Genomic DNA, 26,529 nt, shown 5'->3' on the forward strand with positions numbered 1-26,529 from the left:
TCGCCAGCGACCCAATAGATTTCTTAGAAAATCTCCGCATCATGCTAAGTACGTACGTAGGACGTACAAGCAGGAAATGGGATTTGACTCATACAACAAAGTCGTTTAATTGGTTGCATTTGGTTCATCTCAACTAATGTGTAATTAATAATTTTATTTTTTAGCCAAATCGCGTCGGCGAACGCGTAAATTGAGGCCGCAGTCCTCTTTGAGTATTTCCTGGACAATAGTGAAGAAATCAAGGGGACATCGTGCAAATTATTGTATATTTACTAATGTAGGTACGTGAGAATAGAAGGCGAAATATATGTCGCCAAGTAACGACGTTGAAGAACAATAGAGTGTACGTTTCCAGGAGGAGAATTGATGTTTACACTCGTGATTCTATTGCGGACAGGATATTATCTAGGCGTTCGTAAGACATGTCCTCGTAGTAGCCCGCCTTGAGGAGAGCGTATTCCAACTTTTTTTTAAATTCCTGTTGCATGAAGCTCGTGGGAATATTTGAATACACGCTTCGTAAAGCTTGAGTATATAAATTTTGTTCGACGACAACGTGTGACCACTCGGTACTCGTAGAATTAAGAAAAATCACGGAATACAAGTCCACGAGAGGCGAGCTGTATCTTGCCGACTTCCAGTCGATTACTTTAACCGCCTCTGGAATGTTCCCGTTGTATTTATACATCAAGTTGTCTCTGGTGAAGTTTCCATGGCAAATGGTAAAAATGTCGTTTTCGCATTCATTAAAAATAGGACTGTAATGACCATAGATGTCATCCATGTTCTTACTCTCGAGGAGCTTATCGATACTTTTGGCTATTGCGCCAAATTGCGAGTGACTATATCGACTCGTCAGATATTTTTGTAATCTAAAAAATATAAATTGAAAACCGTGTAATACCAAAAAAACGTTCTTTCGCTTTGGCGAAAGTCATCTCTTCGGGATTGTCTCCCCCTTGTCAAACATAATTAAAATATTAGGAATAATGGGAATAATATTAAAAATTGACATACCGCTTAATGCTCCCAAGAGTGGTAATCGTATACATTTCGGGAGGTATCGTAGTTAATAATTTAGAAACGTGTCTAAATTCATTGTAATTATTATCTTTGAAGCTTAGGCCCTTTCCGTGGATTTTGGCTATAGCTTCGAGAGCAAGTTTCATGTGTTCTTTGTCCAACCTTCGCGACTTCACCACCTTATACCCCTCGGCTTGCAAATCCTCCAAAATAATGTAATTCAACCCTTGATCTTGATATTTTCCCGTCCAATAACATTTCGGTATACTCGTTAATCCAAGTTTTGGCGCTATCTCTTTGTAAAAGCAGATCTCGTTCTGGATTTTAACGCACGAATTGGAGTGATGCAGCACCTCCTCTTTTATGAACACCGGAAATGTCTTCACCTCTCCGGAGAATTTTATATTTACTTTTCCGCGGTATAATTTACAGACTCTGTCGTATGAACTCCATTCAGATTTAGTCTCCTCGATCTCGATCGAATCTAGCTCGATAAACTCACGCGAACCGGGCTCGCAAAAGACCCGCTCGTTCACCAGGTGTGGGACGAGTTCCTGCTTAATTTCTTCCAGCTTATTCATTTTTTGCTTCCTTTTCTTTTGGGTTTAGCCAATTGAACGCGACACCCCGAATACTTTAAAGTTACTGGAGTTACTGTTAGCTCTCGGCGTCCAAGCAAACTACTGAGCCAAAGAGACCGTCGAACTTCCACGTCCCGATTAAACCGTTATCGCAAGCCTGTGATTAGACGATGTCACCTTGTTCTTATTTCATACAAGTAGACCGGTGAACCCGTTTCGAGTTCCAACGCCGACAATTCGATTGCCCTGCTTAAGTCGAATATTTGTCACCGGTGGAGAGTTAATATTAATTACTATGAAAGTCGTATCATCGACGAGGTCAGCTCGAATGATAAAAACTTGCATTCAGCGCGGGCAATTTGATTCGGCTGGTGGAATAAAATATTTGTCCCCAGAAGGAAAAAAAAAAATGTATTCCTATGAAAGTCGTAATTATTAGACGAGATCGGTAAAAATGACAAAAGTGAAGCGGACGATTTTCAGGTCTCGGAAATTTTATCTTTTTATCCCTCGGAGACGTTCGTCCAGGGGAAAAACATGAGGAAAAATGTGATAGACTTGAAATAAGGAATTGTTTCGGTTTCTCGCGTTTTGGACGAACGCGATTAAAAATTCCAGTGATCATGAACAGCGAGAAATCGGGATTCTCAGCGGAGAACCAAGGATGAGAGCCGGCGACAAACGTACGAAGTCTCTCTGCCCGTTTCTGAGAGGAAAGCCTAACTTTTTGCAATGGTCGCAGGCTGGATACAATGTCCGGTGAACTCGATGCCCCAGATTCCGCCGACGTGTCAAAACGTTCTCGCCCAAACTAGCCAGAACAACATTCAACAACAGCAACAGTTTGGTCCCCAGTCCCACTCGGGTCAAGGTGGCTTTTTTCCGAACAATCAACCAGGTACGGTGTAGGTTTTACCCCGGGCGAAGGAATCACCAACTCCATTTGGCTCGTTATCGTAACGTCTTCTGTAGGTAAACGTGCTAGACTGTAAATTAAGTAAGTCATGCCAAACCAATTTCCCCGAGAACAAGAGATTCCTCTAAAAATTACCATTTGCAAAAATTACCAAATTGCCACGAGTAAATAATTTCGCGTAGAAATAAAATTCTTCGCTCGGGGTAAAAGGCGATTTTTCGAGCTCGCGTCGTGCACCCTATCACATGATTGCACCTTTAGGAGGACCGATGCAGAACCCGTTCTATCAGCCATACCAACAAGATCAATTTGCCCCAAACCTTCAACCAGGGATGAACCCATACCAGGCAAATCCCCAGGTTCCCTTCAACCCGTACATCCAAATGGGTCAAAATCAACCCCCATGTGGACCGCTTCCACAAAACGCGCTGGACCAGATCAGAGCGTACATAGGGAACCCAACACCCATCTTCATCCTGCCAAACAATTGTCCCAGCCAACCAAGTGCACCTCCCCAGCTGACCCCGATGACGATACCGCCACCGATGATGTACCCACCCATAATATACCCCCCAGCTCCCCCATCGCCCTGTTGTTCCAACCCCTGTTACCCATTTGCGTTCCCCCTTCCCGTGCTGGATCCTTTCGGAGCTCAACGAGGAGGAAAGGAGAAGCAGGGCTGCGGATGTTCCCAAAAGCGATCCAATTCTTCACCCTGCGGAACGGAGAGATCACCAGGAAGCTGCTGTTCTTCCTCGGACCATGAAGACCACAGTTGCATGGCGGGACCGGATGACACGATCTGCGCAAAGAGAAACTGCCCATCCTCCATCAATCTCCAGGCTTTGGCTTCTCAGCTTCTATCGATGCAGGGGATCGTTCCTTGTGCAGCCACCAGATTGGTGTTGAGGAAGGTGCCCGGCTCCAACGTGAACACCACCATGGAAGAAACCGTCGAACGTGCCCAGAAGTCGATCAACTTGCTGAACAAGGACCAGTTACTAGCAGAGGCCAGGAATGCCCAACAGGTGAACGCGCTGATCAACCTGCACATGACGGCCAATCCCCCGCCAAACGTGGTCCCGGTGTTGACCACTATTCAGTTAAAAGTCAACGTCCTGAAGGCGCACGTGGAGAGTCTGGTGAACAGAAGACTGATGGAGTCGCAGGGGGTCGGCGCCGAGTCGGGGTGTTCCTTGGACCCCGTGATCCTGGCACTGAAGACGGACGCCGAGCTCAGGGAACTACTAGCCTCTCTCAGGGACAAGGAGTGCGAGGAAAGGGTCAACCTGAACTTTGCTCCCTATCGCTCTCAGCGGGTGATAGCCGAAGCCAGGATGAACAACATCAGGAACAAGATCTGCCAGGTGGAGGAGGAGATGGACAGACGCAGGTGTTGCACCCTCCCCAGGACCCCCATGTGTCCCCCGATAGCCCAGCAATTTGCTAACACCCCTTTTCTGCACGGGCAGGGTTACCCCGATATCCAAGCCACCCCTCACGGCAGGTGCCAGCCCTATGCAACCTCTACCCAGGACTACGACTCTCCAGACCCCTTCGTCCTGCGAATGCAACAACCCAGGAGGTTGAACCTGAAACCCTGCGTAGGCAGTCCCGAAACGACTTACGACAAGCCCGACGACCAGCCCAAGAAGGACCTCCAGGGGGAAAAATCCAGATGCTGCGAAAAGCGACCCGATCGGATAAAAAATCCTGAGTGCTGCTCCTGCGAGGACGACTCCGGGGAGGAAAGCGTGGACGAGGGTAAAAAAAAACTCCGAGGACCTGGAGAAAAAAGGAAAGGTAGTCAAAACGGAGAGAGTCAGGGAGAGGTGGTCCTGAAACTGCCCCCCGATGTCGTCCTCGTTATTGACGGAGGTCAGGGCAGAGACGAGGAAACGCCGAGGGGGAGGAAAAAGGATGAACAGGACCTGCCGACTTTTAAAGAGGCGATAACGTGCCCGGAAAAGGATGATACGATAAAAGGAGACGAAGTTATGGAGGTCGAAGAGGGAAAGGAAGTGTGGAGCTCGGCGGAGGAGCTGAAAGGGGAGGACGTCGAGGAGGATGGCTCCGCCAGGTCGAGCACCGCCTGCGGGGTTGGGGGGTCCTGCGAAAAATCGAAATGCGAGGAAGACGAGCGAAATGTCGGGGACGAGGGGGGAGAGGACTGTCCTGGGAAACGACGAAATCGTTTTACCGAGGGCGGGGTGACGTTCATGGCGGACGTTAAATTCGAGCGAACCCCTTTCAAGGACGAGTCGAATAAGACCCTCGATTTTGGAGAGACCGAGAGCGAGAGGAACGTCGTTGCCGACGAGAAATCGTTGGCAGTTGCTCATGACTCCGATGGGAGCTCGATCGAGGGAAAGGACTCGATACGGAACGAAAAGGACTGCGATGAAGAGGAAACTCAACGAAAAGGAAGCCTGAAGAGATGCTCCGAAAGTGTCCTTTCCTCTCTGAAGAGGGCGAGCACGAATGGCACGATCGAGGGCCGGATTTTTTCCACGATCTCAGCCGAAGAAAAAATGCTGGATCCTTCGGAAATCGACTCGAAAAAATTGGAGATCACCGATAAGGAGAATTGCTCGGAAGTCCTTGAAATTATTCAAGATTCGGTGCCATCGAGGAAAATTCTGCCGGGCAAGGACCCTCGACAGAGGTCAGCTGTTTTGGAGGATTGGCGAGGATCGCAAAAATTTCGACGTAAGTTACCCAGATGTTGATCAAGATTCGCCTTTAAATAACGAGTTTGGAAGGGAAATGTAAGATGTGCGACGATTCAGGAAGCAAAATGTAAATCTGCAGATATCGAGAGAAGGGGCAACGCAGAAGAACAAGACGCGGACGGTGAAATCTTGAGGGTGAAGGGAAATCTTTCGAAAGGGTCGAGAGAGGACCATAAAACCAAAGTCGAGGGTCAGGTGCAACTTGCGACTCCCAGGTGCAACGTGGGCTTTTTCTGGGACCTGTTTTCCACGATCGGCTCGCAAGCAGGGTGCTTTGGGTCCTTTATAGAGAAATTCGCAACAACGGGGTCTTGGAAAAATGGAGAGTATCCAAATGACGTATCCTGTGACACTTCGGACGATTTTGAGGGATACGCGGGAAACTCGCGCGGAAAGGAAGAAAGTTGGTACCTGAAGTTCTCAGCCCTGGCGGAATCGGGGAATAATCGAATTTTCGAAAAGGACGGAATCCACGATGCTCTCATGTGTGCAGGAGTGGACGGGAGGTGCAGCGTCCTGCGAAGAGTCACCCACGCGGTTTTGGAGGATCCCGGGTCAGGAGGAAATTACGTTACAATAAACGAATCGTCCCAGAGTGATCGAAACGAGGATCCACCGGCTCGACCGTACAAGGTCCGGCGAAGTTTGTTGATACGAAGTCGAAAAAAATCGTCGGAAGTTCCCGAGAAAGAGGCCGCGAATCCTCTCGAAATTGTCAGGAGTCCTATCGACGAGGAAAATTGTCTGGCCCTGTTCTTCGCCTCGAAGAAGCCGAAGGAATTCCATCGTCCCAATAAAACTCGCAAGTTGAAGAGCAGCGAAAAGTTTTGGACGCTCCCTTCGGTAATGGAGGTCGACGATGAGGCGAAGAGGTCGAAATTCGCGGAACTTCGTTACGCGGACTCGAAGAGAGACCAGGACTCGATGCGATTCGATTTCGAAGAGCGCAAGAAATTAAGGCGATCGTCGGAGAGAGTGGAAACGCGTCAGATAAAACTCCGGGATGACGTTAACTATACGGATGTGTTCTATGGGAAGAACTACGTAGAGCGCACCATCGAGTCGTATAGTTCGACGTTGATAACGGAACGCGAAGATGTCATTAATATTCACGAATATTAATATCCAACAGAGCCCGCGCAAACGTACGGCCCTTAGTTTAATTCAATTGGCGATATATTTGTCATTTCATATTAATATATATTAAATTTCTTACGGTCTAACGGGTCGATTACAATGAAACGGGTTAAAAGAACTCGCGTCGCGGGCTACCGGGAAGTGGCCGCGGACGCGCCTTTACGAGGTCGTTATATAAATAGTTAAAATATACAGTCGTTAAAAGAGACGCTGCCTCATCGACACCGCTGGATGCGACGTCGAGCGATGATCCAGGACGTAAACTCGAGAGAGAGAGATAATTATCGGTGTAACGCAATTATTGATATCGACCTTCCATACTCTCGTGTTTCCGCGTGCGTAGCTGCTCTGCGTTTAAGAAGGGCGAGGGGATTGGCGGAACTAAAATAAAAATAAACTAAGAGAGAGAAACCACGCTTAGGCGCCTTTTCTGGATACGTTTCGATGCAACCAATTCGAGATGCTCGGTAGCGAAGGTCGGTGATACAAAACTCGCGAGTCGATTGCCCCCGATGACGCATTCGTAGAAATTCTTTGACTCCCGGTAACACACATTTTGGTAAATACGTAAGATACGTAACTCCTAAAACTTAAAACAACATTTGCACGTGCAATAGACGCGGGAACCGTCCTCTGGAACTCGTGTTCCCTGTCGGCGATAGAAAACTCCGAGGCCTTTCATCCCTTTCACCAACGGCAATTTCGATTCCGCCGTGGCTGAGGAGTCAAGTATAACGTTGGTACGCCGTTCTAGACGGTACTTGTCGCACGTAAGCGATAATCGAACTTACTGAAGTCAAAACTTAACGATTAAGGTCTGTTCGGCGGGTGAACAGAAAAATGTTCGATGTAGGTAACGTAGCCCTAAGGAAGACGAGTATATTTTTGGAACCTTGACCCTTTTACGCCCAGGAACAATGTCCTTTCGATAATTACAAAGAGTTTCGACTCCTCTCCAAATTATACATATTTATCTCCTCGACCGTGCATCGTTACAATTGGCGGAATACGCCTCCAAAGTTTCAAAAATATATTCGTATCGATGTTCGATCGTCGATAGGCTTCCGTCCCGTGTCGAACTTACGTTTCCTCGAGAATGGACGCACATATTTCGTGAATCGCGGATACGATAGTTCGCCCCCTTCCGGTGATCAGGAAAGAACTCGATCACTTGGATAATGGAAGTGCTCGTGATAGATCGGATCTCGAATGTGAGCGCCTTCGGTAAATGGACGCCTTTGATAAACCTCTAATCGGTGCGAATGGGTCTCGGAACGGTTTCCTTTTAACGGATAGATATATACAAGATATATACAGTTACGTACACACCGCTAAGGCGCGAACCTCCCGAAACAGGATTTAAATAATTCTTAGCTGCAACCGCAATAATTTAGTTAACGACAAACGCTTACTACAAAGAATCTTTAATTGGGAAGCTTAAGAGCCTACGAGACATTTTCGCGTCCTCTAGTTGCCAAGAGACGGATCCGCCTGGATCCATTGGATATTATCGCAAGGGTTTACGATCTTATCACCGAAAGCGATATCGGAGTCGCCATTTATTAAACGTAACTTTCGCTGGTTCAGAGCGAAGTATAGTGTATAGTAGATCGCCGTTTAATCGGACCCCCGAGTCCCAAGGCGCGTTCGTTTCGCGTGTTTTCTGAAACTCAATTTTCGCGACTTCTTCAAGCGGAAGCATTAAAACCGGTAAGACCGTTGTATCTAAAACATCGAAACTTTAGAGCCGCACAACAGGGATGTTAAGCCGATTACGTCGTGCCATATAGCGTAAAAAGTGCCGGGCAGGCCTTACAAATGAGTAAAAAAATATAAAAGCGTATCGGCCTCTATTGCGGCTGGCGGTATGGCGAACAAATATTTCATTGCGTCGCAAAAACGTTATCGGACACATACGATCGAGGCCACGGGTCTGTGAGCGATCGCTTTTGTATGGCGAATTAAGATCTGCAACTTATCAGGCTGCATGGTCACTGCGAATGCATTGTGAGAGAAGCTAATAGCAGCTGCAAACGCTCGCAAAATAATTAGTTTGTACTCCCTCGTTTTTTTTTTCCCCTCTATTTCGTCTTTCAACAAAGTTCTCCTTTTGGGAACATCGATCTAAAGAAAGGCACGATCGATATACGGAAACGGTTTGTGCACAAAGATAGCCGTCATGTAAAATCAATAAAACCCTCAAAAAAGGCGAACTAACGTTACAATAAATACAAGCAACGCGAATACTACGTTTATACAATGTACAGTCGGAATCGCATCTTTGTCTTCTCCTAAGTCCGAGTATTTAGAGCCGCTACCTTTTTCCCTGATTATAAAAAGTTACCTCTTAGACCGATCAGTCGCCCTTTGTCTTTTGTCAACGCGTTCGATCGCAGTCGAAGCCAGAGACTTCTCTTCAATTCGCCCCCTTGGTGCACTCGGCCTTCAGTTGACCGAGCTTCGCCTTGATGTCGTGGAAAGTTGGTCTCTTCTCGGGCTGCAGATCCCATGCCTTAGAAAAAAAAAAAATATATTATTCAGTCCCGAGAAATATCCAAGTTGCATCGACATTCCCCGCCGACGTTACTTCCAGTTGCGCATACCTGTCTCATTATTTCATAAACCTCGGATGGACAGCCGTCCGGTGGTTCCATCTTGTACCCCTTTTCGACGCATTTAACGACATCGGCTAAAGGCTGAAACGATCATGGAATTATTCATTAAGAGCTGTCGCTAACGGATCGCCGGACGACAATTGAAACTCACTATTCTAGGGTAAGGTACACGTCCGAAGGAATAGATCTCCCAGAGCAGGATTCCGAAGCTCCACATGTCGGACTTGTTAGAGAATTTCTGAAACGAGTAACAGTACTCCACATTGTCTCGCGTCATTATCGTTACATAAAGTTAAATAGTTTCAACCGGAGTACTCACATTCTGCTTCAAGGCCTCGGGAGCAGTCCACTTAATGGGCAGCTTGCCGCCGTCGAGGGAAAAATTCTCGTCCCGAGCTAGACCGAAGTCCGAGACCTTCGCGGAATTATCCTCCGCGACGAGAACGTTTCTCGCAGCCAAATCTCGATGCACGACATGCCTGGACTCCAGATAAGCCATTCCAGCGCACGTGTCGCTTTGGGAGAGAAAGAAAGAAAAACGGATATACTTTCGATATACTCATAGGATCTCGCGACGGACGTGGATCCGGGGTGAGCACTCACTATGCGAAGTTGATCTGGTCCTTTCTCGAGACGTGGAGTCTTCCCCGAGACCTCAGATAATCCACCAGGGATCCTTTGCTCATATACTCGGTAACCAGGTACATATGTTGATTGTTGAAGACAAGACCGAGCAGCTTAACGAGGTTGTCGTGAATCAGCGAGGTCATCAAGCTCGCCTCGGCCAGGAACCTCTGGGCGGCCTCGCTGTTGTCCTTCAGCATCTTGACGGCGACCCTTTCGCCCCGATACACCCCGAGGAGGACGTCGCCGAACTCGCCCTTCCCTATGCACTCCCTGAGCTCCAACTCGGTGGTCTGTATCACCCACCCCGCCTCGACGAAGGCCTTGGGGTCGACGCAGAAGTCCTGCTTGCCCTGCTTTGGCAGAGACTTGGTCAACTGCGTGCACAGCCCGTCCGCATCCTGCTCGTAGTGCTCGACGAGGAGGGCCAGGTTCTCGAAGAACTCCTCGTCGTCGATGGTCAGCTGATTGTTCTTGTACTTGACCCTGTAGTGTTCCACGCGGCCTTGGTAGCACACGCACAGCGTGTAATCCCCGGGGAAGTTCGTGGACTCCCGGACTAGGAACAGGCCGTCTTCTCTAGGCCACAGAAGTCTCTCCGCCGTTTCTCTGGATATCTTGCCGTGGAACCATCTACGACATGTACCTTTGCGTTACATCGAGTCATGAAATGGTACATCAAATATTCCCCCAAGTCATCTATCGCAATTAATCCCTCGTTACGGATAAAAAAAAAAATTCGCAGAATATTATCACTTCTTCGAACGAAAAGCAAATATTTCCGTAGATCCAGGAAATACTCACGGCATGGCGTTGAGTTTGACCTCGTGCCTGGGGTTGACCGGCAAGGTGGTGCCCCCGGTATTGGTGACGTTCGCCGAGGGCACGGTGTTAAGGGTGGCTCCGATATTCTGAGACGAGACATTCAAGTGCGTGGTCATAGTCGGGGAAATCGGGTGGGACGGAATGTTGGACGATGCCGTCAGATTCGGGGCGACGTTCTGGATAAGAGCATGCGACGACGTCACGTTTGATGGGATGGTATGGTGGTTCTGGTTGCCGTCGAGTTTCCCCTGCCGGGCCGGGGCCGACACGTTGGGGTAACCACCGCCGGCATTGTGATAGGTCGGCATCACTGCAGCGGTGACGGTAGGCTGGATTAATCTCTGAAAAGTCGCAAACATGTCGTAGGTCAGTTCCAGGTGCTTGTCAGCCAGAGGCGCCTTGGGGTTCCTCTGTGGTGACGGGCAAAACTATTTTTTTTTTTTAATACTAAAAGTCAGGTTTGAGGACGAGTCATGGCGTTGGTTTCGCAAAATGTAAAAAAAAAAGTGCAAGGATCGCAAAACATGCAGAACCAGCACCAAGACCGATTTTCCTCGTCGCTGCTATCGATACTCACTAAGGTGGAGTTTTGCAGATTCTGGCTCATTGTGGGCGCCGGTGCTCGATCATCGTCTGAAAGCAACAAAACGTCCTCGTTAACGTCCTCGTTAACGTCCAGCGCCAGCGAGACTGCGACAGCCGGCTCGCGACAAAACTACCCGGAAACGCGAGTTAATCGTCGCGATGGTTTCGCTACTCGCTTTATCAGCCCTCGCCTCGCTCCTGCACTAACATACGTATTTCCCCAAGATCGGAGTAGGCCGGAAATCGAAGGTGAAGGAGAGGAAAGGAGGAGAAGGCTCGGCGCACCTTCTCCGTCCGGTGTCCTGGGACCAAAATGGATCTTCTTCTACGCGATGCACAACATGACCAAGGGGCAAATCACTGCAGGAGCAAACATTGAATAATTCAACCGGAGTCTTATCCTTGGACGTCGTCCGCCCGACGAGTGCGTCGCGTTATGTCACGCGAAAACGCATAGCCGCGGCCGGACATACCAATACGCGGATAGGCCTTACGTAATGTCAACTGGCCAGTCCTCGCTTCTTTTTCCGAGACCTTCGTCGGAAATTATCCACCTCGAGGATGAAACGGAACATTCGGGGTGCACACATGCCCCCGGAAAATTAATTTCCTAGTTTAAGCTGGGGATCACCTAAGTTGAAGTCCACTCCGCGGAACGAGTACTCGTACGATCGGTCTCCCCTTCGATCGCGGGTAAATCGCGGACGGATACGTCCTTAAATTAATTAGACCGATAAGAAGTCGGTTTTACATTTATGCGACCCTCTCGTCGGTAGGCCTCGTCTCACGTGGGCCCACTTCGACCGGGCATCGGTGCGCCGAACGAGGCGGGCGCCCGCGAAAGTATGCAAAAATGGCATACACAACCGGGCTCGCGCACCGAGCATCGGAATTATCATGCGAATTGCGCGGGGGGAGCGATCCGCGGGGATAAAAATAATTACGCCGCCTCGTCGAAACAAGCGGGCCGAGAACTGTACCTGGGCGTCGCGAGATCTCGACTGCGATTCGCGATATTTTTCAACTCTCCTCGCTCGACTCACTTTTTACAAATAAATTCGCGGGTTAATAAAATCCTTCTTCCAAAAACATTGTTGTAATCTTAAGTTGAAAGTACTTATTTTCCGAGCATTTTGACGGGAGGGTCCCCATAATAAATCCTCGCCGGACACCTCGGACAGGGGACACGAGCCGTAGCCTCGTGCACCGCTGATAAATTGTTTCGCGAGGGCGTGCGCATTGCGAAAACGGTGTTTCACCTCGACGCGATGCTCCGAAAAGCCTTGCGACACGTCCCCCTCTTCCGAGTCGGCAGGAATCCGCGACAAGATCGCGAAGAAAAAAAATAAATTAAAATTCATACACGAGAATCGGAGCCTCGTGGTTAACCGAGCTTTCCGCGATGACGGTTGCGAAGGACCACGTGCGGAAAAATATTTGACACGAAGACCGCCGCTTGAGCGCGATTCACGTGTGTCATCTCGGTGACATCACTCTCCTCGTCCAAGGCCGAGCTATCGAAGCGAAAAGTCTGCATCGGGGATCTCCTAAACGACCGTATCACCGAGATTTCCAATAGGCAGGCAACGAATCGAACGCATCGGCTCGTTAATGGAAGCCACTGCGAGAAGCTTAAGCCATGGGAAAAAAAAAAATCTTGAAAATGGTCTTTCTAACTTTCCAAGTAACCTCGAGTGGTCCGGAAAATCCGAATAATTTATTATCTAATCTACCTGGATTTCCTGATCGCGCAACTCCCGAGAGGGAAACGAGAGGTGACCACTTTTCCGCACGGTGATTCCATTTCGACTCGACCTTGCGACGTAATTGCGTCTTACTTGCGCTCGTGATTCATTGCGCTCTCCCGGCATTGCGGTTTATTTTCTCTCCTCTAAGCGCCACTTATTTCATTAAAAACCGATCGGAGGTGGAGGCGCGAACGAGGGGGCGCCGCGGAGAATGAATACAGTTTTTTCCGAGTGATATAGAAAGTTACGTCGGAATCGAGTTAGGACGGGTCGATTCGGAGGAGAAATCCCCTGCAGGAAGCGGGTCGTGGCTAATTCCTTCTCGACGAGACGTCGAAAGCCGCTCGAGGAAGCGACCGAGATAAATCATAGGAAGCGGCGAGAGGCTCGATGAATGCGCGCGTCTTAAAGGCGCTTTTAATGGTCAATGCCGGGCGTGTTTAGCGAGTGAAACGGAATCGGGCACATGCACACCTCGTAATCTTCCCTCCCTCGGCCTCGGGGAAAATTAATCGCACGCGATGTAAAACGAGCCAGGGCCGATCGCTCGCCGGAAGCCGATTCGAAACGCGCGGTGCGCTCGTTTCATTTATTTTATCATCCCTCGCCGGAAAGCCGAAGTCGCCCGCGGCGACAAATTTTGAAAGAAGCTATTGATATTTTTTTTTTTTACACACCCTCGACGCGCATTCCTAACACCCGTTCGCGATGCACTCTCCGATGCACTTCTGAATTTCGACGCCACTCCGGGACTCTCCTCCTCCCGGAAGGAGACCCAGGGAGCGGGAATGACCGTGTCAATAAAAGCGGGGAGTACAAAAATCACCCGCAGATTCGCTGAATGTACTCTTAACAGTACACGTTACTGTACCGTGACCTGCCCGTTTTCCATCTGGCGTTACCCGGCGAGACTGGGCGCGATTTCGCGCTCAGCGGAACCGCAAGAGTCGTCCCTTTGAGGAAGCTCCTCGCTCTCGCGAAGACTCGAGGTCCATACGTATCCGTTGGCTATCAAGACCTAATCAATGAAGCTATACCAAGGACTTGTCATCGATAATTCCCCGAGACTAAAGGAGCGCACCGAGTCCGTATTCGAGGCACATTCGAGCCACTCGGAAAGCGCCGTCTCAAGTGGGCCATCGATCTAATATCGATCCCTCTCGTTCCAGATAATCGGGGAATAACGAGCGAAGCCGTCCCCGAGCGCGGAAGGAGGAAACGAGACGGATTTCGGATGCGGAGGAAGCGAGAACTGGAGTAACGACGAGGCCTCGTCTTCGTCGTTACCGGCCAGGTGACATTAATCGCGTCTCCGGAGGACGTACAATAATTGCACCCTTTTGCTCTCGCGGGGCAGGAAGATCGAGAAAACGGGTTACGTCCGCTCCGATAAAGACGAAACTGGTTTCATCTCGAGGACCCCCGAATGCTGGCGAGCGAGGGCAACGTTAAAGGCCGATTCAGACATATCCGTACGATATCCACGGTATATCCAAGTCCGCGCACCGATGGAAATAACGTCTTCTTGGATTTACATCGGGTTGTTCATACGTCGAAGTGATACCAATCGTCGAGCCGAAAATCCGTCTCGAGATCGATTTCGAGAGGAATCAAGAAAAAAAAAAAAACGCCCTCGCTCGGCTCATTATCCGGAATTTGCGTGCGCCAATTATCGCGCCGCAACTGCCGTAACCCGAGGCGCTGCCCTATCGATATCGGCGGGGGTTTGTTCATTAACGGCGCAATTTCAAAGTTAAACGAGATCCGGCGTGGCATCGGTAATTCGATCTTAATTGGAGGTGTATATCGCGAATTCCAGGAGTTCGCCAGGCCGGGCCGAGGTGGAAGGCACGCAGGACTCCGTGGATCGGCAGGATGTACTCACATCGATTTACGCTTCCGGTTTACCCTCCATCGTCCTCTTCCCTTCTGAAAGCAGAAACCAAACGAGTCCTTGAGGCACGATAATCGAGTCCCGGCCATTATTACCCTCCCCGCAAATTTACGATTCAACATTGCGCATCGTCGAGGTGACCCACGAAACATAGAAAAAAAAAAAAAAAGAAGGAATTTACCGCTTTTTAAAATCATCCAGTGTGACCCGTTATTATCAGATTACTCCATTATTCCTCTCATATGCCGAGTCGAGATACGTCAAGGCAGAGTATTTCTCTCGCTCGCAATTAGCTCTAATTAATACTGTTAATTCAGCCTGGGGGATGATCGTTAGACATAGGAAGAGGATCCATCGCGGCTCGTTGTGCCGGAAACACCTGCGGACGTTTAATCGCAGGTAAATCGCGTCTAATGACACCATGCTCCGAGTTGGCGAGTCCCTTAAACGACCACGTTAACTTTAGGTCTGAATCATGCTCTGAGAAAGGCTGCTCTCGGCGGTCTAGATCCATGATCTTTTCAGCCCGACTCCACAGGATGCGAGGTCGAGATGCTCGATTAGACCGAGAATGCAACCAGTGGAGTGTGACAGATAATTATCGTAATTAAAAGGGAAAAAAGGGAGAAACGACGTTTCATCGAGATCATCCGCTCGAGGACCACCGCTGCACCTGGTCGAACGTGCAGTCGCTGAGATATCTTATCGGGACATTCGCGATCGAGAAAGAGGCGAAAAATTGGTCCACTTCCCCGGCCGCGAACGATCGGGGGACCTGGGAGGAAGAGCTCTCCACTTGCGGAGTACAATCGGGCATTGTGACTGGATTACTCGTCGGCGTGCAATTAGCCGATTGCTAATTGCCCGAGTTCGCACGGGTCGCCAATACGTATCAGCGCGCGACCGAAGATAGAAGAGGCACGCTCGAAAGGAACCGATAAAGAGGCGCCAATAAATCCACTTATTAATACAAGGAGATATCGACAGTGCGCGAAGAAATCGTTGAAGAGAATCGATTCGCCCGTGTAGAAAAATTGGAAAAAGACGACCGCGGAAACGTAGAGGCCCAGGAATGCGCCCTGGTGGAATGCCGCTGGAGAGCGCCGAAGAGAGCATCCGGCGAAAAGCTCCTACTTTTTTATCCCCTCGGTCCTTTTCTCGGCATGGATATCTTTTTCTTCTTCCCTTTGGCAGCGGCACCTTTCCGGCGACCTCGCGCATAAATTCGCGGCGGAGTCGCGAAAGCGCCTCGCCGAAAATAGACCCCGGTCAGTGGCACTTGCTCGCTGCAACGGAGGAAAATCAATCTGCAATTATAGAGCTCGAGTATGCCGAGATACGAGACGTCACTTCGGAATCTGATAATCGAGAAACTCGTCTCGGGATCCGGAGAAAAGTATAGAAGGCTAATAATAATTTCACGATGAAACACAAATTGACATTAAATGGCTAAATTGATTTTAATTTTATAAGGCTCGTAAGGAACTCAGGACGTTTGAAGGATTACAGCCTCTATGCGATCGTATTTAAAGGACTATATGAATTTCAGAATGGTGCGAAATATTCTTCAACATGGTTTAAGGTTATGTTAACGTCGAATTTCTTCCTCAAAATTGCTACATCGATAAATAGATTCTCGACGAATAGCAATAGATTCAAATTGGATGCATGCCGATTACCACCACTCTTCGGAATCGATACCAGAAGATTCATTACCGCTCGCTGCCAGTCTTGAACATAACATTACTGGCACGAGTTCAACTTTGTTTAAACTCAACGGAACATTGACACTGCAGGGGATGATATTAGCTACATCTCGACTCAATATCCGTATCCCTATCTCGATAGCTGCCAAAGGCAACTCGTCGCAGAACCAGAACCAAAGAACATAAACCATAAACACTCGCCATTGAATCTAGGATACAAATTACGATACATAGATATTAAATCAGAAACGATGCATCGGTTCAAAGTAAACCAAAGAACTTGGTCTAAGCAAGATTAACTTCTAGAGAAAGCTGTAGAGCACTTTGCCTAACAGAATCCATCGACTGACCGTGAACGTGTCCGTTCAATGATCTCGAACGATCCTTCCCCGATGAATGTCCACTCTAACAGGGATCTAATCGACGTATGCCACAATATTACCTGGAATTAACTGGAAACAACGTCTGTTGATTTAAATACATTCACATCTGCCGCCGAACGAGGTGAGAGGGTTACTCGCTGCAAAGTGCCGAAAGCTGCAATCCGCGTTATCAAGACGTTGGCGTGCCTATTATAGATGCAAACCGATGACAAACATGCTTCCGAGCAACCTGGCAAGGGAATTGAAGAGGAATCGGATCGGCTGCCTCGACTTTTCACGTACCGCAGCAGCCTCGACAACAATCGCCTCCTCGACGATGTGCTCGCATTTCTGAATCTCTGAGACCCACCTGCAGGCCGTTAGTCGATGCCGTTGAGTGGCAACGGCGACGCGATAATCGGCAAACGGCTGTCACCGCGTCGCGCCAGGGAATATTCACGAATTTTGCCACGGAGGAACTTCACAAACACAACACCCTACGGAATGTCACGCACTCACTTCGCTTAGGCGGCCATCTTGCTACACATAACTCGGGAAAGGGAAAGAGCAAGAGAGAACACATCTCTTCCAATCGGAGAAGAGGAATGCCGCTAGTTTCTTTTTCCCAATGTGTTCGGCACAGTAAATCTCGACGATCTACCATTGGCTAACGAGGCTATGGTGAAATTGAAATGGCCAATGAAGTATATTTGTGCCGACACTGAACCATGCTGTAGCTATCCGAACAAAATGGCGGACTATTTGAAATTGAGTAAAGTACACATTCTTCCATCAATGACGTTATCGTCCCGAAACTGTTTAATATACTCAAAGTGGACGTTAACCCGACAAATAACGAAACCAATTTTTTTATTAATCTTTTTTCTCAATTATCATACACTGCACAGTCAATTATTGACATTTTTAATAAATGTACACGTGTTGCGTCCCAACTAGTGACTCCCGGTTCACCCCCCCGTCTAATTAGTACTCGATGTAAGTGTTTCGTAAAATACCAGATTTAAGCAGCGCGAAACAATAGCCCTTGCTAGTATCGAACTGGCGGCATTATTTAAAATTTAGTACAATGCCTCCCTGTTGAACACTGAAACTTTCATTCTGACCGTAGCGTTCTAATCAATTTAAATGGGTTTAGGAAATCTCTACTGAATGAAACATTTCGTAAATTAGGTAAATTTATCAGTCTTCTGCAGCTTTTTAAGAAAACGAACGAGGAAGGCAAGAACGCAACGGCCTCACTTAACTCGAACGAAAAGTATAAAAGTACGGTAGAAATGGTTTATACCGCGAATGTCAAGTATTTTACTAGCTACACTTCCCATCGACTACCTAATCCCCTGCTTAATATCTAGACTTAATCATACATAATGGCCAAATTTTCGCTTCCACGTAAGGACACAAGATAGAAATATTCATAAACATTTAAGAAACCATATTTTAAATGCATATAATGTTTCAGCATTGTTTTACTCGCGTATATTACAAGTTATACATCTATCGCACCATTCGTTTCTTCCCCACTGATAAAATACTTTTGATTTAAATAATCCACTAATAAATCTGTAACAAGATTACACATAGAAAAGTCAAATTTCAAATATCGACTCTCGCTTAATTCATTTCACCCTATGGAAGTGTCTTTATTTCTTTCGAGCATTTATATTAATTATTCAATGCCTAGAATGTAAAGGATGCGTCATGGACGTCCTTTATTACCCGCTAATATCCCTCTGCGTTTGAGAGTCGTTATCAGAAAGTATACGCTCAATAACGCTGTCTGGTTGAGAAATACTTTCCAAACTTTTCGTTAAAGTTAGTTTGTTGGATTTAGCCTCTGTTCGATTACACTTAGGAACCTGATCGATAAGATTTGGATTCGAAGTGGAATGTAGAGAAATATTTGGTTGAGTGGACGTCGGCCTTTGGCACGAATGCAACATGAGCTCAGGCCCTCCGCCGTATGTACTGAGGAAAAATTGCCAAAGCTCTTCAGGTATTTGCCCGTAGTCAGAACCTGAGAAAATTCAACTATTTTAGGTTTTCTGATTGCTGGACGATAAATATAGACTTACCGGGTTTTAAGACATTTTGTCCGTTTTTGTTAATAACGATCGACGAGTTATCGATTGGTCCAGGGGGTTGGGTTTCTTTACCCCTGACAAAACTCTGCCACTGTCGTAGCCATGCCATTGCCAAAGCATAAATAGCTGTCGGATTATCGGCATTGTAGTTCAATCGCAGAAACACTTCCATTTCATACTGCATCCTCTTCTGCAAAGACTCGTGTTTTTCTTCACATACAGGACACTCGTACAAATGTGTGCAAGCCGGGCCTCCGCCGAATCTGATCATATAAAAGTATAAATTATTTATTCACTTTAAATACCAGTGTTTAATTTTTATAGTGCAGAATCAAGCTTACGTGTTATAGAGATACTCCCACACAACCTGCGGGATTGGCATACTGATCTTGTCTACGAACTGAGCTCTTACAGGATTAACTCCACCATGCGGGCATAGAAAGTCCTTATTGTCAATAGGCCCAGGTTCCGAAAAAGTATTAAAGCGATTTATCCATTGTCGTGACACAAAGAAACTCAAATCGGATGGTTCTCGGGATGATATCTCCATCAGTTCTACCGCTTTATCGCGTAGTTGAAGCATTTCTTGGGACCACTTTTTGTAAAAGAGCACGTAAGCTTCGCAGTTCTTAACCGTCTCTGGTGATACTTGCGTTACGCACTGATCATCGAATTCAAACCATTGATTTACATCTGGATTAAGAGCATAACACGTGTAATGACCACCGCCTGCCGTTCCATGGTGGCAAATGATGGATATTAGATCATACGTTGACACTTTTGATACACATTCTTTATGCAAGTACGGTCTCATATCTAAACCCTCGAGTGGAAAAGATACATAGTTTGCTATCTTTGAACTAAACATTAATTCATGACGAAACCTCTTCAGGTGAACGCACAGTATTTCTGGCAGTTCTAGGACTTTAGAAAATTTAATACCATTGCGAAGTTTATTACATTTTTCACAGCTGTACATATTATCGCCCTTCAACTCGTCAGCACTAAAAAAGGCTGATAAACAATCATGCAAGCTCACCACAGGACCCCAAAACCAGGATCGCATCCACTGAAAAAGCCATGTAAGCCATCCTGACTGATTAGTGACATATACAACATCGGAACATGGACCTGCTTTCTGAGGAGTCAGTGAACCCTGGTGCAGCATGTCGATGTGGTCTCGACTTGGAATGGGCAGCGATAAGTCTTGGAATGTCTCGACCCTTGTCGAAACCCTGTCACAGGTTAAGCATTGTACGCTGCTTAAAAGCTTCCCATCAAAAATATCGCTGATAATACTTCTAGTTTTCATTTGTTTTTTAGTACGATGCTTTACCGGTGAGTTTTGCGTGGACCGCTGTTGCTGCGTAAAAGTTTCTTCAATTGACGATTTTTTTATATTTCTACTAGTGAACATACTCCTTGACTTTTCTGCCTGCAACACCCGTGAATATTTTCTCTTTGTACCTCTCTCACCTTCGTCGCTTAAAGAGCTTTGCTCGCTTACTCCTGAGTCACACGTTTCATATTCGGCATCAGATTGACTGGAGCCATTTCCATCGATCTCGGTTTCATCCTCGTCGGAAGAATGATCTCCTAAACCCTTTAACCTCAAAAGAATATCTCGGTCATCCTCGATGTGCTCCTTTAACTCCTCGTGTAATTGATCCATGAAACATCTTAAGAATTCTTGGGTGTCATGTTGATGGTAACCTCTGAACATTGGATGAACGGTCCTGATGCCATACAAAATGCCATGTGGAACTACGTATCCTCTGGTTTTCCTGTTCCAAATATCCTTAATTAAATTAAGGTAGTTCAAGCTCAGTCCAGGCTTGCGATCTTTTGCTATGTAGCTGACCATAAGTCCACAATCCAAAAAGAAGTGCGTTAATGGAGGTACATTGGACAGTGCTTGAAGAGCGGCATTCATGTAACAGGTATTTCCAATATTCTGAAGACCGACCAAGCCACGTGGTTTTCCCGTAAAATCCTTGCACTCATCCGAATCGGTACTATCTGGAGAATCTCCAGCCTTTTCGTGTATCGTTGTACCTTTCTCCATTCCAACTCTATTTACAATTGCTCTATTATATCTACAAGAAAGAACGGTATTATATTGCCATATTACACAAACCTGTCCACTCGTTACCATATCGCCTACCTATTGCTTGAGGACTGTTGTACCTCCGAATTATCGATCTTGCAATCTATGTTGACCGATGCATCTCCAGCAAACATATTACCAGATTTCAGGTCAACTTGAGTCGGCGACACCGGAGGAGATGGGATGTGCCTGGCAATAACTTCCTTTTCGCACGTGTGACACCAAATATGATTTGTAGTAAGATTCATATGTACACAGTGTGTCGAAAACACAGCGTACTGGCCAGGGTTGTGAACGAGGTGCCTGGAACAGCCGACCCAGCGACATTCGGAGAAAAGACATACCCACAAATTTGGACCTTCGCTGTTGCAAACGCTACATTTGCCAAATTTCTCCTTCTGAGAAACCACGGACTCGACGAACGAGAGATCACCGTGGTTTCCTATATGCGTACAGTTCCTTGCAACCAGAGGCATTTACGTGCTGCGATCGTCTCTCTAATCAGGTTATCACTGGCCGCAAAAATGCGAGATTTTGAAATTCATTTCTCGTGATAATTATTCAACATTTATTTTCAAGTTACCCATGTTGATGTTTCCTCCGACTTCTAACCTGCGCCGATGAGTTCAAGCTTTCCTAGAGTTCCATGGAGATATGACAAAGTGAAGCTTCGGCATGTATTACCAGGGGGGGTCTATTACGTATGGTAGATTAAGTGAAAATATGAAAAATGAGCAGCTCGCGGTATTACAGAACTTTCATCGTGGTGAAAATGTCAGATGATTCGCGTGAGGCTATTCGACAGGAAATTCAGTGCCTGTGCACATATCCTCTTGATTTTTGGACCATGGTGGGGGGTTTGCATAAGGGATTTTTATAACAAGTGTTTCTGGCAGCACTGACCGCACTGACTGCAACAGTCTGGAAGCGCTCGTTGCACGGGTTGTTCCGTGGAAGTGCACAAGGGTTATTTTATACGTCAAAATTATCAAAACACCTGGTATCCGTACAAAATTAAGTCCTTGACACACAGCATGATTGAAAGTATTTCTTCGAACAAGAAATCAAAAATTTAATTGAAGAGTTAATATTAGGAATAAATACATGAACCATCGGAATATACTTTTATAGACAGGATCACGGATAGTCAAGTATAGAATGGCATTGATTCGTGGATTACGTACTATATCCGAAAAGGTCTTATTTCCGCCTTTTAAAAACGTGTCTCGAGCTATCAATGCTGAGAGTTCCGTTGCCCCTCTCGTCCGAACAACCTCCACGATGCAACCTCTTTGTCAAAAACAAGAGTAAGTCATACATGTAATCCATAGTATGTATACAGTTATGCACTTGCAAATTCTGACATACCATGATTTATCCTTCAGAGTGACAGTTACATTTGTTAGGACTAATGGGGAACGAATCGAGGCAAAGGGTAAAGTTGGAGACACTTTACTCGACATTGTTGTTAATAACAGCGTCGACTTGGATGGCTATGGTACGTTGAAGTATATGTTTATATCTTTAGTGTATTATCATAAATATCTCTATAGTATTGCACTAAGCATGTTCATAACAGAATATATATTATAGAATTTTTTTGTTATCAGGTGCATGCGAAGGTACCTTAACATGCAGTACTTGTCACTTAATATTTCCAAAAGAAGTATATGACTCGCTTCCAGAGAAACCAACTTTAGAGGAAATGGACATGCTTGACTTGGCATATGACCTCACAGAAACGTAAGACTGGTACCAGTAATATATATCACTTTATAATTATGTAATCATTTAATAAGCTAACAGATATTGTTTCAAGTTATTGATTATATTTAAAGCAGTCATCTTATATAAGTTTGCTATTTGTAACTGTAGGTCCAGATTGGGATGTCAGATAACGATGACAAAAGAACTCGACGGACTCGAAGTAAGAGTACCAGCAACGATAAATGATGCAAGATCTTAGCAAACCCGTTTGTAATTTCCGGGAAGTAACGAATAACACTAGAATCCAGCTGTACAACGTATCATAAATGGGCAGTGCCCATTTATAGGTGAATTTCTATCAACGAAGGATATAGGACTGAATCATTTCAAAGTGGATATAATATTATGTACATACTGAGTCACTCTTTTAACTGCAAACCTTATATTTGTTTTATCCACTCTTTACCATGCCAGCTTAAGAGATATATCTGTACTAAAGATACGTTTTAACGTATATTTATCTATGCAATATTGTTAATAAGTGCCTACAATTATAGGAAAGGTATGAAATGTTTGTGGCATGGTGTGTTCACAGAATGTTTTGACAAATCATGTCCTATCAGGTGCATGGATGTTGTATAGACTGAATAGTTTTTGATGCAGAAGTGCAACTATGAAAAACTAATTCTAAAAAATGATTAAACAAACTAATAAATTAGAAGAAAAGTATGTTTCATTTTTCAATCACTTTTTTCCCTTCCTATTTAAAAATGTATAAGTTTGCTCCATTCATTGATCCAATTACTTATTCAATTATTTTGTCAATATTGTACCCAAGAGTAAAAAAAAAAATAAATGGAAACTAAAATGAGAAAGTGCAGCTTTCACTATTGACATAACGGTACAAGGAAGCATTTACGCACATTACGTATCAGTGAAAACTAACGTAGGCTCGGGTTACGCACGGAAGAAAAAAAATTGTGAATTACTTAATCAGCACGCATGTTATCTAACACGCACTTATCAAATGCACTTTCTACGTACGGTCGAATTTTTGGTACATTTTAAAAGGTACTAGTCTACAAATTTTAATGCGAATCTATTTCCTAGAGTGAAAGCTTATAAGTAGATACAAATTTAAATTAGATCAGAGATAGAATCTGACTGTAAATCCCGAATCCTTCGGCGGGACTTTACCTTCCTACCATGTAACATTATGCATTCACCACAAACAATATGAGGACAGTCAAAGATTTGGATACGTATCATTCTCGCATGACACTTTATTTTGTTAGTAAAAGCCTTATGAAAGCTTCATAAAAAAACCACATTACATGTTATCAAAATTATAGAATTTTAAACTACTATATCGTGAAAGACATAAACCTTTGCTGCTAAAAATGCAGTACATTCCTGGAGTACAGGGAATACATCAAGGTTGAGCAAGGCAACTTTAGCAACACGTACTTCTACATACAATGTTTGCTCCCATGTGAAAAATAATAAAATGCGGATCTGAATACATTACTGCGGGGGTGTAAATTTATACACAGGATACCTAGGAGCGAAATGACTCATAATTCCTAACATGTGTTCAGATTCATTTCGGTCTCTAAGGCTTTTTGCACCATACATTGACTCCTCATAAGATGGTGGAGCTGAAATTTTAGAACAATGAAAATATAAGCATAAATTATGTGGTTAGCACAGTTTTCCAATAAAATGCCTTGCAAATATATGCTTACGTAATTCAGGATATAGATTTGTAGATGGTGCTGGTGGTGCACTTGGTAACACAGGTTGTTCCGGTGGATAGTCTGTTGGTTTAGTTGGGTAATCTTCTATTGGAGGAGCGATTGGAGTTTGATAGTTTATTAATGGGACTGTCCCAATATAGATTAGAGTGCTGCCTTTTAAATTAAGATGGTACCTGTAAAAATTATAAGAATAGTACAGTAGCAATATCAAAGGAAAATTACTTTCAATAAAAATCTTACCATCCAGAAACATGTGCTTCAATTTTCAGATTATACACTAAATCAATTATACCGCAGTATTTTAAATTGGAAGGTGGAACAGGCGGAATGTCAAGGTTCTGCACATAATCTGCAGTTCCACCTCCTTCAACAGGGCCTTTGCTCACTTGCGTTACTACTATTTTATCCTTCTTTGTTTCTGAACGTGGAGAATTAGCATGAAATGTAATTATCTATAAAAATTAATACAATGATATACTTTATGTTTTTAAGCAATTATTTATAAGCTCCTCAATTTTTTCTTACCTTACGAAGAATGAGGTTTATACTATCTACTGTTACACCAGAGAAATTCTCAACGTTGACTTTGACAGGGATAGATTGTCCCGGTACGTACCCACGCACTGGCAAGGATACATTTACATTTAAAGGAGCCGTGCCACAGCATAAGCAGCAAAATGTTTTACTCAGCTCTATTTGCACAGGTTCCTATAAAAATTCAGTACAATACAACGAGCTGTAAACTTTTTAAACAAACTTACTGCAGCTCCGGGTTCTTCGTTTAAATTAAGCATGGAGATAACTGTGAAAGCAGTCTTGACTTCATGATCAAACTTCCAAGGACGGTCCATAATAGCCTTAACCGTATATCGTATGTGACCATAATGGGACTCGAAACTGCTAGGTATGTTTACAGGAAGAGAGCACGTAAAAGGATACACGTGTTCTCCAATGGGCAAATCGATTTCACTATCTATAAAACAGAAAATAAATAGTGTAATAGACTGCCAAAACAATGAATCACTGTATATATTACCAGAAGCTGATCCAACTACATAGTACTTCATACTGAAATACTCTTCGTGAGCAGAAACCGTTTGCGTCTCGTTTTCGTACCTTCCTTCATTATTCTGCTCTTGTTTATCCGACGACCAGCAAGTATTGGCTTGCCCAACTATCTTCACATGTATATCTACAAACAATTAAAAACTCAATCGATCAAATATGTTATGACAATGACATCTCGATGGAAGAGCATATTTTTGTAACTTCAATAAAAAGAGATTAAATACGTCCACCGGTACGATTTTTTCTTACATAGACTTACTGCGGATTCTTTTTGGACTATCCAAAACTACAACAATACGGCCCGTAACCGTCTGACCTCCATAGTAAGTGTTCCATGGGTTATCAAAAACGATTTTGAAATCCTTTAGCCCCATGTTGTCCTCTCTTGAATTTTCTCTGGATCGCTTCTATCTAATCACACGCGAGCAAAGACGAACCAACAACTAGTAGGGCGGTGACACTTCACACTTCTTTGAATCATCGCTGCAAAGAAGTTAAAAATAAAGGGCACAGACGATAGGGCTATCTAGTAGGAACACGGATTAAGAGAAGAGTCACTATACAGGAACGAAGATCGCCGTGTAGTTAGAAGAAGTGGCGCGGAAGTCGAAGGGAATACTTTGAATACTTTAAAGGCGGTGATATCATTGATTAATATAAAGAAAAAAACACGTCCGATGTGACATAACACCTTGAAACGTGAAGAGAAAATTTCCGAACATTTTTAATCGAAGTGAAATACGCGATTCATTGCGACGCGGCACAGTGTGGGGGAGAATCATTCCGTCATTTCCGTCATTAGCTCTCGGCAGCTCTTGATTCGCCAAAGTGCGAAAATCGGTTTGTCGGCCTAACGAATGATAATGTCATAAAGTATGCTTCCCTTCCTTTGGTCGCTATTTTTAGATTAATAAATTAACTATGTACAGGGCTTTGGGACGGCCGGATACCTTGCATTTCCGATTACACTTAAATTCGGTAAATCATTTCAATACAGTTCACAATGGACTTAGATCGATAATTCAAAGGGAGCTTTTCAT

General features: G+C 45.3%; 6 protein-coding genes across 13 annotated transcripts; 2 read left to right on the forward strand and 4 right to left on the reverse strand.

The window, feature by feature from the left end:
- Positions 1 to 139: 139 nt before the first annotated feature.
- On the reverse strand, positions 140 to 1,787 carry LOC105700575. Its single transcript, XM_012426536.1, has 2 exons — positions 1,018 to 1,787; positions 140 to 872 (listed from the first exon to the last, which is right to left on the reverse strand). Exons 1-2 carry the CDS (start codon positions 1,602 to 1,604, stop codon positions 371 to 373), a joined length of 1,089 nt encoding a protein of 362 aa, XP_012281959.1. The 5' UTR covers positions 1,605 to 1,787; the 3' UTR covers positions 140 to 370.
- Positions 1,788 to 2,268: 481 nt separating this feature from the next.
- LOC105700449 lies at positions 2,269 to 6,374 on the forward strand. The gene is made up of 5 exons (XM_023434563.1): positions 2,269 to 2,287; positions 2,347 to 2,502; positions 2,782 to 3,915; positions 3,955 to 5,229; positions 5,332 to 6,374. The coding sequence occupies exons 1-5, from the start codon at positions 2,269 to 2,271 to the stop codon at positions 6,372 to 6,374; spliced, it is 3,627 nt and encodes a 1,208-aa protein (XP_023290331.1).
- Positions 6,375 to 6,431: 57 nt separating this feature from the next.
- LOC105700609 (tyrosine-protein kinase CSK) lies at positions 6,432 to 17,339 on the reverse strand. 7 transcript variants are annotated; one of them, XM_012426619.2, is made up of 9 exons: positions 17,119 to 17,339; positions 14,672 to 14,715; positions 11,031 to 11,086; positions 10,433 to 10,794; positions 9,608 to 10,261; positions 9,324 to 9,519; positions 9,156 to 9,242; positions 8,993 to 9,085; positions 6,432 to 8,901 (listed from the first exon to the last, which is right to left on the reverse strand). In XM_012426619.2, the coding sequence occupies exons 3-9, from the start codon at positions 11,058 to 11,060 to the stop codon at positions 8,806 to 8,808; spliced, it is 1,518 nt and encodes a 505-aa protein (XP_012282042.1). In that variant the 5' UTR covers positions 11,061 to 11,086; positions 14,672 to 14,715; positions 17,119 to 17,339; the 3' UTR covers positions 6,432 to 8,805. The 7 variants fall into 7 exon arrangements, with proteins under 7 accessions (XP_012282042.1, XP_012282045.1, XP_012282043.1 ...); XM_012426622.2 differs by having other exon boundaries at positions 17,052 to 17,339; XM_012426620.1 differs by lacking the exon at positions 17,119 to 17,339 and adding an exon at positions 16,829 to 17,037.
- Positions 17,340 to 18,217: 878 nt separating this feature from the next.
- On the reverse strand, positions 18,218 to 21,601 carry LOC105700628 (ubiquitin carboxyl-terminal hydrolase 20). The gene is made up of 5 exons (XM_012426656.1): positions 21,541 to 21,601; positions 21,015 to 21,469; positions 19,192 to 20,946; positions 18,842 to 19,113; positions 18,218 to 18,783 (listed from the first exon to the last, which is right to left on the reverse strand). The coding sequence occupies exons 2-5, from the start codon at positions 21,431 to 21,433 to the stop codon at positions 18,482 to 18,484; spliced, it is 2,748 nt and encodes a 915-aa protein (XP_012282079.1). The 5' UTR covers positions 21,434 to 21,469; positions 21,541 to 21,601; the 3' UTR covers positions 18,218 to 18,481.
- A 246-nt stretch (positions 21,602 to 21,847) lies between these two features.
- LOC105700627 (adrenodoxin) lies at positions 21,848 to 23,393 on the forward strand. The gene is made up of 4 exons (XM_012426654.2): positions 21,848 to 22,264; positions 22,343 to 22,455; positions 22,568 to 22,700; positions 22,833 to 23,393. The coding sequence occupies exons 1-4, from the start codon at positions 22,116 to 22,118 to the stop codon at positions 22,921 to 22,923; spliced, it is 486 nt and encodes a 161-aa protein (XP_012282077.1). The 5' UTR covers positions 21,848 to 22,115; the 3' UTR covers positions 22,924 to 23,393.
- Positions 23,394 to 23,929: 536 nt separating this feature from the next.
- On the reverse strand, positions 23,930 to 26,507 carry LOC105700626 (arrestin domain-containing protein 17). 2 transcript variants are annotated; one of them, XM_012426653.2, is made up of 8 exons: positions 26,053 to 26,507; positions 25,749 to 25,972; positions 25,458 to 25,613; positions 25,183 to 25,394; positions 24,947 to 25,129; positions 24,662 to 24,873; positions 24,410 to 24,594; positions 23,930 to 24,322 (listed from the first exon to the last, which is right to left on the reverse strand). In XM_012426653.2, the coding sequence occupies exons 2-8, from the start codon at positions 25,861 to 25,863 to the stop codon at positions 24,189 to 24,191; spliced, it is 1,197 nt and encodes a 398-aa protein (XP_012282076.1). In that variant the 5' UTR covers positions 25,864 to 25,972; positions 26,053 to 26,507; the 3' UTR covers positions 23,930 to 24,188. The 2 variants fall into 2 exon arrangements, with proteins under 2 accessions (XP_012282076.1, XP_012282075.1); XM_012426652.2 differs by having other exon boundaries at positions 25,749 to 26,507.
- Between the last annotated feature and the right edge of the window lie 22 nt (positions 26,508 to 26,529).

The sequence above is a fragment of the Orussus abietinus genome, unplaced genomic scaffold (assembly GCF_000612105.2).
Source record: "Orussus abietinus isolate OABI.00-Male unplaced genomic scaffold, Oabi_2.0 scaffold2, whole genome shotgun sequence".
Lineage (NCBI taxonomy): Eukaryota > Metazoa > Arthropoda > Insecta > Hymenoptera > Orussidae > Orussus > Orussus abietinus.